The sequence below is a fragment of the Berghia stephanieae genome, chromosome 4 (assembly GCF_034508935.2).
Source record: "Berghia stephanieae isolate SIO BIC M18660-M18661 chromosome 4, UCSD_Bste_1.3, whole genome shotgun sequence".
In the NCBI taxonomy this organism is placed as follows: domain Eukaryota; kingdom Metazoa; phylum Mollusca; class Gastropoda; order Nudibranchia; family Aeolidiidae; genus Berghia; species Berghia stephanieae.
The window spans coordinates 35,867,319-35,879,286 of NC_088363.1; the positions used below are offsets into that span (position 1 = coordinate 35,867,319).

Genomic DNA, 11,968 nt, shown 5'->3' on the forward strand with positions numbered 1-11,968 from the left:
GTCACACTCAACACGCCTGTCCCTGGCTGCAATGCCCGCATCCTGTGTATATGTGCTGTCACTGCTTTTAATGGTGCTTTCAGAAGGTTTGTATTTCAGTTGGTATTCTTTTTCTAACAAGCAGGGTGGGGTTCCTGTCCTCCCATAGTGGGCAGGGAGGCACTTTATCTTTATCCCCCTATATCTTGTTTTCCAACTTGCTTTCTGTCTTTGTCTTGGAATGAGATTACTTGGTTTTGTCCTGGCCATGGCCGGTTACCCTGGCTGGCAGGGAAACAGTCAAATGTATAGAGTTTTGTGAGATGACATTTTTGTCTTGTATTAAATCATCTCTTTTATACACTGTTATTTTTGTTTTACATATATATCATTTGTAAACATTTAAGTGTGTTCAACTAACTAATTAGTGGGAGCCTGTGCTTGTGTCAGAATGAGACATTTATGTGATCTCAAACAAGTACACTGATAGTGTGCTTTTGGAATCTACATCTGTTTCCTATTTGAACTAATTCCCCTTTGTCTTCCTTTTTCTTGAGTACTTTAATTGTAAATCTAGAACTTTTTACTATCCCATTTCCTTCCTTTTTACTGGCGCTGATATGACCTAAATGTGTTCCAAGTGCTGTAAAACTCTTAAAAACTAACAAATTTTTCTGACAAGAAGAAAATCATACGTAACTCAGATGAAATTGTTAGTTGGTATTTCTTTTATTTGGACAAGAAAATCACATGTACATTGAACAAATCTGAAATTTGGCTCTTTCAATATTATATCATTCGATATAGTAATAGTAAATAGTAGTAAATAGTGAATTTATATAGTGCCTAAACATCCACGTTAATCGTACTCTGCGGTCGGTGATTTAAAATAAATAAGGAATATGATTTTAGTTTTTTGCAATGTGAGAAATTGTATTTATTCTCCACCAGAATAAAAAAAAGGGTCGTCCTTCAGAGCCATTCGGCCCATGGAGCTGGAGTTTATCCTGGTATCTGTAGCGGATGATAGCAACTGTATGCTACCTTTTTGATAGGACGCTAGTCTATCGCAAAGTACTTTTCACCAGATCTAACAGACCCAGCCAGCTACCCAATCTGCTGGGTGGACAAGGGGGGGGGGTCAGAAAAAAAATCTCTTGACTGCACCCAGGATCGATCCTTCTGATCTCTTTTATTGTGAAGCGAGTGCTCTACCAACTGAGCTATCAGGACCCTCTATCTAATAGAAATTAACCTCTCAAGTTTCAATTTTTTTTTTTTGTGGCTAAAAATTTAATTTTCATTACCTCGTTCATTCCGACATAAAACTGCCTTGAGATGGTGGGTCAAAAATAAACTTTCTTCAGGATCGTATATTTCCTATATCAAAAAACAAAAAATAGAATTTAAAAATTGAGCTTTTGTATAGCGCATTATCCACTAAACATGCTCAAAGCGCTTTACAAGGGGTCTCTGACCAACAGCAACACATAACATGTAGATCAAGACGTAAGGCTTGTTAGGCAATATTACACTTTTCTCCGACTTAACAGCCAGGTACTCATTTTACACCTGAGTATGGTGAGAGAATGTGAGTAAAGAGCCTTTTCCAAGGACTCAACTGTGCGCTGAGCGAGGCTCGACCCCAGGGCCTTCCGATCCGAAAGCGAGTGTCATACCACAAGACCACATAGCCATATATTTCCTTGTTTGATTAGATAAAGAACTGGACAAGTGTGTATGAAAGTTGCCAGACAAAGCAAGAAGAAAAAAATAACCATCCCAAAAAATTAGTCGACCTCAACTGGGGATTGAACCTCAGACCTTCTGATTATCAGTCATACGTGCTACCATTACACTTCCATTGCATTGATTCATCCGTTTGCTTTCTCAGCCTAAGCCAATTTAGGAATTTGTTGTTTTTTTTCTTCTTTGAAATGTCTCCCTCTGGTTTAGACGAACATCCCAATTTAGGACTAATTTTTTTTTTCTTCTTTGAAATGTCTCCCCCTGGTTTAGACGAACATCCCAGAAGGGCCCTAAGGGACAGAGGGACTCGATAGTAACCATACAAGAGAGGCCCCGCATCAATGTGGAGCAGGCAGGGGAGGAGTTGCCTACCCTTCACAGCACCACTTCATCCATCACCAGTCCTACCACCACGGAGGACACCGAGAGCAGCGACTTGTTCAACGAGGAGGGGTACCAATCTGACTCTGAGTCTAGTGACGACGAACCTGTGTCTTTCATTTCAAGGGCAGATGAGCTCTATGTAGGAGGTGAGTAAAATTATGAGATTTGAGATGGTCAATGAATATTTTTGTTGATAATCTAGAAACTTTGAAACTACTCCTTCAGGTGACAGAAATATATATAGCTGGTATGCTATCTAAATCTTTAGACAACACAATGAAATGATTATTTTCTTATTATGTTGTTCTTACGTGTAATGTTTGCGTGATAAAATAAAAATCAGTGTGTTGTATTGAAGTTTTCATGTCATGACTTTTTGAAATATGTGCATTGGATTCACTTTGTAAAGATAAAAAAATAATTTGTATAAATGACTGAATTAAAATCAATCATAAATGAAATTATTACTGTTGTTGTTGTTGTTGCTGTTGTTGTTATTATCGTCATCATCATCATCATTATTATTTTTACCATGTTATTATCATCATCATTAATATTATCTCCATATCATCCTCCCCAATCAGAGCTCCTGTCCGACGACGAAGCCCCGAAGCCACCCGTTTCGGAGCTGACTGAGAGTAGCCCTGACCCAATCACCACATCTGGCAGCTGGGACCAGGATCCCACCAAATCTACAATGTGGCTGGGGACAGAGGATGGATGGTACGACCATGGCCTAACTTTTTAAAAAAAAAATTTTTTTTAATCAGCAATCTGGATCCTCCGTCAAGAAATGAATCTGTGCCAGAAGGTAGATTTTGTGATATTCGGCACCAAAAAGAAAGAAAGAAAACTTAGTCCTTTAGAGCCTTCATTCGGCCCATGGAGCTGGAGTTTATCCCAGTTTTTATACCATGAATAGGACAATAGCAATTGTTTGCTACCCTTTGGATAGGATGCTATTTTATTGCAAAGTACTTTCCACCAGATCTAAGCGATCCAGCTACCCAATCACATTGGGTGGACATTGGGGTCAGAAAAAAAAACAACCTTCGACTACAATCAGGATCGAACTTGGTCCCTTTGTATGTGAAGCGTGTGCTCTACCAAACGAGCTATCTGGACCCCTCATATTACATATAGAAAGACAGTAATATTGAGTTGTTGCTGGGTTTTTTTAATTCACTTTTCGTCAAAAAATTTATATGGGATAAATGATGAAAATTAATCAACAAAATGAGGGAAGGACATTAAAAAAAAAACTGGGGACAATGTTTATATTTTTCCCCCCTTTTTGATCCTTTGATAAGCTAATTCTGCTATTTATTAGTTATAGCCAGTTAGTTTTCTTATTATTCTTAATTAATTGTCCCTGAGAAACTAATGAAAACAAAACCTTTCCACAAATGACCCATTTTATCAGTTGACCAAACAAGAGCAGGTCATAATCTTGAGGATGCGAACTGGTCATAATAGATTAACTCACTCACTTTGCTACTTTTCAAACTTGGAAAAATGTATTAAAAATGAGCATGTACATAGATTTTTATTCAACTACCTCCAACATGCAAAAACTAAAAAGCATTAGCTTTGGAACTCCACCCATAATTTGTTTCAGAAAAATGTAATAGGCGGGTGGTTGGATGGGAGCATCACCCTTGAATCATATACCTATGATGTTCGCATGGGTGTACGATCCGATAGTGATGTCGTTTCTTCTTCTCTTTACTAGCCTATCATGCTTCTTTGGTTTGTGATTGTATTTTTGACAGGGGATATTTTTTTTCTCTGTAAATCTTCTGCCTGTTTGTTCTTGGTTATTTATAATTTAGCTTATGATATCTTGAGGTTATGATTTTGATTTACATTTGTACTATTTTTGTTAGATTGCTTGTTTTTTTTTTTTGTTTCAGCGGTCTCTCATATAACCTCAATTGTGTTGGAAGAGACCTAAAGCAACAAACAAACAAAAAAAATGTAATAGATAGGCATGGGGTAAAAGTAACAAGGGGTAGACTTTGGATATAATCAGTGTTAGGGCTTAGAGAGTTAAACCACCACCAAATTCAAGGTGGGAACCACATGTCATTGCTCCTGTGGAACAGGAAGTATGACAGGTGAACACATCCTTCAGAATTACACAACCCTCTCTGCCCTTAGGAGAAAATACTGGCCACTGACTGCCCCAACCAGCCTGAGGAGTAAGTTCCACGGGAGCCTGGAGGATCTCTAGAGGACAGCAGTATATCTGCTGGAGAGTGGACTTACCATCTGATAAAAGAAGAAGAAAACCTTTCCACAAATTTCAAAATGTGTCAATAATTTCTTTTTCTGCCAATTATCACAAAAAATGATCTTTTTGCAACAACCTCAAATACTGTTTTTTGTTGGGGGTTTTTTTTCTCTGATACCCCAACCAACTTTCCAGATTTTCGACTTGCTTCTGTGCCTTGTCTTTAATTCTTTTACTTTTATACTAAATCTATGTCTATTTGTATCTATTTTGTCATTGATTATCAGACATATCAAGAAAAACAATAATGTTGGGTTATTTTTTAATCCACACGTTTGGTCATGATGTTTTCCAATTATAAACTAATTTTGAATCAATCATTCTCTATTCCCAGTATCCATATTTTCCAGTCCTGTGATAATATAAAGACTACCAAAAATAAACTCAAGATCCAACATGGTTCACCAGTTTACTGTATCATGTGAGTACGGGAATATATTTAATGTTTTAATTTAATAAGAACCGTCATGTTAAACCTGTTCTTACCAAATTGTAGCAAGCAATTACTGTTGTACCTTTAACGTTACAGAAACCAGTATGAATTCCAACTCTATGGCTCTGAAGGACTACAGTATTACCTGCTTGCTTTACTTTTTTGCAACCTATCCTTTGTGAGCTTAAGATCAAGCACACACCCAATCTAAAAGATAAAATTACCACCAGATGTGCCCTTATACGTTTAACGAGGTTCCATTTAGACATGAAAAAAATCAGTCGATTTACCATTAGATCGTATTCAAGGTAAGACTATGTAGCATATGTACAGTACTTGTTGAATTCTAGCACATCAAATTCCAGAATGCTGAATCGCCATTAATTTGATAAAAAGTTTTAAGTTTAAGGCAATATTGCTATCTATTTAGAAAACTTGAGCTTTTATATAGGGCAATGTCCACTAAACATGCTCAATGCGCTTTACAAGGAGTCCCACGAAACAGCAACACTTAACATGTAGAACGGGACAAGACGCCTGTTAGGCGACATTGCAATTTCTTTTTCGGACAGACACAACCCTGTTAACGGCCAGGTATTCATTTTACATCTGAGTATGGTGAGAGAATGTAAGTAAAGAGACTTTTCCAAGGACTCAACTATGCACTGAGCGAGGCTCGAACCCAGGACTTTACCATCCGAAAGCGAGTGTCATACCACAAGACCACATAGCCACACAACTATCTATTAACTAGTAGTAGGAGTAGGCATCCTTCTGTCTCAAGAAACGGTGGTTTGCGCCCTGTATGACTTTGGTCTCATCAGTCTTGTTGAGAGCAGCGACGAGTGTGACTCAACAGCCCGATCCTTGCATGGCAGTCTCTACTGCAGTTGCTGCACACATAGTTTGTATGTTTGGTGTTTGGTTCTGCTGCCTCTCTTTCCTCCTTGCTCTCCTCTCCTCAAATTTCTTTTTTCTCCTCTCCTCACCTCTCTTCACTCCCTCCCTCACCACATATCTATTAACTATATTTGTAATTATTTTCTTGCATTTCAGATATCTTGACAATAAAGTCTTTGTATCTCTTGTGAATGGAGATCTCATTGTGTATAAACGAGACCCTGGTGAGTTGATTCTGATTATTGTCTCTTCTTTTACTTCAAGTCATTTGTATAAATTAGTATATGTGTGATAATATCCTCAACAAAGAGGCTCTTGGTGCTTTAAATTACATCAACACAAAACAATATAGAAAGTACATGACATCAAAAAAGATGTTTTCAACAACAACAACAACAACAACAACAACAACAACAACAACAATAATAATAATAAGAAGAAGAAGAAAAAGAAGAAGAAGAATAATAATAGTAATAATAATAAATAGCATTTATATAGCGCTTCACCTCATTGTCACAGGCTCTAAGCACTTTACAGTGATATAAAACAAAACATATTACAGTTAGACAAGTGGTAATGGAAAAGTGATACGAATTCAATTTAACAACACCAAAACATGATAACAGTATAGCAACTAATAAAGTAAAAAGATAAAATTGTAAGCGAGATTTGAAAGTTGTCAACAAATCCGAGCATCTGACATGTGATGGGAGAGAGTTCCAAAAATGGGGGGGGGGGGGGGGGGGGGAATCGATAGGATTGCTCACCCTGCTTCTCTTGACCAGTTTGATGATTATTCTATTATTTGTGTCTCCAGATGGCATGTGGGACACAGAACACCCGTACACCCGCACCATTGGGTCGGCCACGTCCCCCATCACCAAAATGCTGGCTGTGGCTGGCAAGTTGTGGTGTGGCTGTCAGAACCAAGTTCACGTCATCAATCCACTGGCTCTCAATATTGAGGTAAGTCAGAAGTAATAGTAAAAAAAAAACCCCACAAAACACAAAACATTTGAGCTTTTATATAGCGCAATATCCACTAAACATGCTCAAGGCACTTTACAAAACGTCCCTGACCAACAGCAACATGTAACATGTAGAAGGAGACATGTTACCTGTTAGACAATATTACAAATTTTTCCAACCGAGACAGCACTGTTGATGGCCAAGTACTCATTTTACACCTGAGTATGGTGAGAGAATGGGAGTAAAAAGCCTTTTCCAAGGTCTCAGCAATGCGCTGTGTGCGGCTCGAACCCAAGACCTTCTGATCTGAAAGCGAGTGTCATACCACCCCCACAAGACCACATCGCCGCACTGGGTAGAGAGTTCACTTGCTGTGCCTTCTATCCCCTACATCTGTTTTCCCTTTCCATGTTGCTGTCTGTCTTTGTTCTGGATTGAGATTACTCAGTCTTCTCCTGGTGGAGATCCTTAGCTGGTAGGGAGACAGTCAAATGTATAGTACCTTTTTCTGAGAGATGATATTTTTTTCCCCTGTAAATCATCGCTCTGTATATATTTTGTACTTTGTGAAAAAATTTGAGTGTATCCATAATAGCGGGATCCTTTGAGCCTGGATGTATATTTTTCCCATCCAGCCACTGATCACGCTTATTATTGCTTGACTTTTGTGACAAGATGGGTTACCGAGCGACAGTATAATTTTGAGTAATTCATGTACTAAATATAATTGATCCTATTTTTAGAATCTTAAAATGTTCAGACATTCCCACTCCTATTAATTTGATTTTCCTCCGAATTTTGTCTAGACCTCGTTCCAAGTGTCATCTGATACAAGTCGCACTGTCCAATGCTTGGTGTCCTCGGGCCAGGGTGTCTGGGTGGCGTCACAACAAAGCTCCAAGGTTGTACTTTTCCATGCCGTATCCTATGATTTCCTTCTAGAAGTCTCCATTGCTCAGGCTGTGTCACAGAAACTGCAATGTAAGTTCAATCATTTTGTGAAAATAAATAAAATTCCCTTCATTCATCCCTAGAGGAAAATTTGGCTTTGGTCTATTTAACGGGTAGACTGGAATAAGAATCTTTGAACTACATTTTTTTGTTGTTTCCACCATTTTTCTTGCCACAATCGTAACAAATTGAAAACGAAATGAATATGTTTTGTATATCGCACGTGTGAAAGAAAGAGAGGAAGAGAGAGAGAGAGAGAGAGAGAGAGAGAATGAGAGAGAGAGAATAAGTAGGAGTGAAATATCTGTTCAATGTTACAGTTATCGTTTAACGTTATAACAAGTGTAACTAAATGACAAATTGCCATATTTATGGACAATAAAGATCTATTATTATTATTATATTTACAGCTGCCGATGACATTATCCGCCAGCACAAAGCTGCCTGTCTCCGTATCACGTCCCTGATGGTGTGTAAGGACTTGTTGTGGGTGGGCACCAGTGCTGGGGTTATTCTGACCATTCCCATCCCTAGAATTACCTCCACCACCGCACGGGGCAGTCTGGCCACACCACAGGTCACAGGTACGTCATGTTGCGTGTTGCATCAATAGCCAAGCAGTGTGGAGTTGGGCCGTGTTATAGAGTTCAGCACATCAACCCGACCACTTTTTCTGGATAGGGTTCCTGACCTTCCATAGTTGGGAGGGAGGTACCTACTTACTGTGTCTTCTATCCCCCTATATCTGTTCTCCAACTTACTTTCTGTCTTTGTCTTGGAATGAGATTACTTGAGTCATGTCCTGGCCCTGGCTCAGAGAGAAACAGTCAAATGTATAGTTTTGGGAGATGATATTTTTTCCTTGTATATCATCTCTCTGTTATGCACTGTATTATGTTTTGTTTAATAATAATAATAATAATGCTGAAAACTTATATAGCGCTATAACTCCGAGACACCAGACTCTAAGCGCTTAAATTACAAATTACTTTGGCTGAAACATACTCATTCACACACACAAGCATACACACACACACACACACACAACAGACACCAGACAGACCTATCTTGCTTCTCATACCATCTACTGAAGACGAAACAGATATGTTTTAAGCGAACGTTTAAAAATAGACAAAGATTCTTTTTCACGAAATTACATGTTTACATGTTAGATATGATTTGTAAACATTTTCGTGTGTTCCTGTGCGTGGGGACCTTGGCTTAACGTCAGGATGAGACATTTAGGTGATCTCAAACTAAGGTCTTTGATAGTGTCCTCTTGGAATCTACATCTGTTTCCTATTTGAACCAATACCCCTTTGTCTTACTTTTTCTTGGCTGCTTTAATTGTAATTCTAGAACTTTTTACTATCCCATTGCCCTCCTTTTTATGGGTGCTGATATGACCTTAATGAGTGGTGCAAGCACCGTCAAACCCTGAAAAACAAAAACAAACATAACAACCATTTGTGTTTCTGGAAAGCACAAGTGTGAATATAGGTATTTAGCTGTAGGCAATGATGGATATGGTAAGTCGTCCTTCAGAGCCATGAGGCCTATGGAGCTGGAGTTTATACCAGTAACTTTTATGTTAAGGCAATTGCTTACCACCCTTTTGATAGAACACTAGTTTATTGCAAAGTACTTTCTGCTAGATCTAACAGACTTAGCTACCCAATCACTGCTGGGTGGACAGGGGAATTGGAATAAAATCAGTTTTTCAACCGGGATCGATCTTGGCTCCTGCATGTGAAGCGAGTGTTCTACCAGCTGAACGATCAGGACCTCCAGATATTGTGTAAGAGTGCTAGGAAAACCAAAGGTGCCTAACAGACACCTTGTATTGTACAAAGCAAAATTCGGATTCGATGTCACCTGAATTAATCATTATGAAAAGCATTGAGCATGATGAAGTTGGAAATATACAATGTATAAATGTGTGAATTTTCATATTTTATATTGAACAACAATAGCCAAAGGAAAATATTTTCAATTTCATTAACGATGACAGATAATGTGGACGCTTCAGTTCCCTCTTTGTAAGCTTCCATTCCATTTGACTATTTTTATTTATTACTTCTAGCTTCAAGCAGTTACATTTGCATATTTTTTATATAGCGTGAACTGATCCAGAAATGGTGAATTAGATAAACATTTGTTTTTACTCTCTCCCACCCCCCTCTCCCCTTCCTCTCTCGCATCCCATTCCACAGGTCTAATCTATGGTCACACAGGCCATGTGCGATTCCTGACAAGTGTGGAGCTGAGTTTCAAGTCAGACACGACAAATGGGGTCAGGGACCCAGTCGGAGCAGATGGAGTTGGTGGCGGTGACAGGGGAAGTGGAATCTCCATCCAGGACATTCAGCGCCGTTCCTCCATGGCAGCCACAACAGCCACTATGGCCAGTAGGATGTTGGTGATTAGTGGAGGGGACGGTTACGAGGACTTTCGAAGCAGTACAGCTAATGAAGGGGCGGGCAGGGATGATAGTACAAACCATCTTCTTCTGTGGCAAGTGTGATGACGAGCCTTGGACGGTGGTTGGATATTAGATAAGAATGAATTGTGGTCGATGCGGAAAGTATGGAGTAAACTTGAAAAGCTTTAAGAGGATAAAAAGGTACAAATAAAGAACCCAAACTTTTCGGGCAAACTTTCATCCTCGACTCTTTGTCGGGAGCAGATTACATTGCAAGCTACTCTTTGAAGGCATATTGATAATGATGATGATAAGAGATTTCTTGTGTAGTCAAATGCCTTTACCTGCTCCCTTCGTCATTTCCACTGTTTTCTCTTTCGGATCAGTTGATCTTACAGAGTCTTCTATGAAGTCCATAGCTAATGACATGGATAGCTTGTTTACACAACACATTATATGGATATGGAGTAGATCTTCTGCAAGAAATTTTACTCATGGCTATAAAGTTATGAACAAACAATATTTTGATCATTTGTTTTAAAAATGTGAAACAAAAGTATCCAAGGACAAACTTGTATGTTGTCTAAAGTGCTGAAGAATGCAGTTAACAAGAAATGAAGTGAGTAGGAAAGTGCCAGAAGACAACAGAGAATTAAAATTTCGCGGCGGCGATGGGGGGCTCCATGGGTCATGGATAGCTCATATGGTAGAGTCACGATCTCCCCGGTCAGGCAGAGTTGTCACAGGTTCGAGCCCCCATAGCCGCCGCAAAGTTTTTATTCTCTATTGTCTTCTGGCATTTTCCTACTCACTTCATTTCTTGTCGTGCCTGCTCCACTCACTTTTCTGAAGATAAATGCAGTGGAATCTGCCTGAACTCTAGACTGATAAAATCAACTTCTGCTTCAAGTCAACACCTATTGTTGGTCCCAAATTTTCTGTTCTCTCTGTATGTTCCTTTGGTAATGGATAAAGTCAACCTTGCTTCAAGTCAACCGATCATCTTTCTGGGCCATGGTGTCAGTTTTATCACAATTTCACTGTAACAAGAAAGACTTATAAGCGAAATACAGAGCTTCTTTACATTAATTCAATAACCGCAAGAGATGCATTCTCCATATTATATATTCCTGTTTTATTGATCTGCAGCTAATAAGGGTGTAACCAATGGTGGAATCATTTTGCAAAGAATATTGTTATTGAAGTAAAGTTGATGACTATATTATTATAAATCAGGGATTGTTCAAACCTCTTTATTTTAAACAAAACATTAAAAAAAAAACAAAAGTGTTCTCAGATGGTCCACCAATACATTGAATCAAAACGTTGACAAAACGTATTATTATCTATCGTCCATCAAGTCATAGTCGGATAATACGCTCAAAAGCTTTAAAATAAGATTTTAATGCTTTTTATTTTTAACCAGTTAATTAACTGCCGCTCCGTGGAAAAACTTGTATTTAAAAATTTGACCAGAAAACTCTTCCTTGCGAAGTCCCAGGTTCGAGAATTTTTTTTTCCAAAATGAGGATCATTTAAATCGTCCAATATTTGAAGGAAGAGGTTTCTGGCCAAATTTTTAAATACACAAGTTTTTCCACAGTACAGCAGTTTTTTAAGTGGTTAAGATTTTTAAAAAAATAGAATTATATTTTATTCATGTAGTCTTCTCATCAAAGTTACAGTTTTCAGTGAGTTTTATCATATCTATGTTATAGAAACATGAAGAAAACTTGAACCCAAACAATGTGCAATAATTTTGAGTTTTAATCAAGGAAGTCAAACTTTTCTCCTCTCTCTTTTTTTTCAATGTTTCTTAAATTGAAAACCAAGTAAAAACTTCCAACGGTTTATTTCATTTTCTTCGTCCTCCTTATATTTTAGTAAG

The 11,968-nt window shown here is 38.3% G+C and overlaps 1 protein-coding gene across 1 annotated transcript in view; it reads left to right on the forward strand.

The window, feature by feature from the left end:
• LOC144970481 (rho guanine nucleotide exchange factor 17-like) overlaps positions 1 to 10,303 on the forward strand; it is a 111,057-nt gene extending 100,754 nt beyond the window's left edge. Inside the window, 9 exon segments of the mRNA XM_078910175.1 lie at positions 1 to 86; positions 1,999 to 2,258; positions 2,697 to 2,835; positions 4,740 to 4,826; positions 5,895 to 5,962; positions 6,556 to 6,704; positions 7,514 to 7,688; positions 8,069 to 8,242; positions 9,872 to 10,303. The exon segment at positions 1 to 86 is cut by the window's left edge and continues 120 nt beyond it. Coding sequence (XP_078766301.1) covers positions 1 to 86; positions 1,999 to 2,258; positions 2,697 to 2,835; positions 4,740 to 4,826; positions 5,895 to 5,962; positions 6,556 to 6,704; positions 7,514 to 7,688; positions 8,069 to 8,242; positions 9,872 to 10,182 — 1,449 coding nt within the window. The 3' untranslated portion in view covers positions 10,183 to 10,303.
• The last annotated feature ends 1,665 nt before the right edge of the window (positions 10,304 to 11,968 follow it).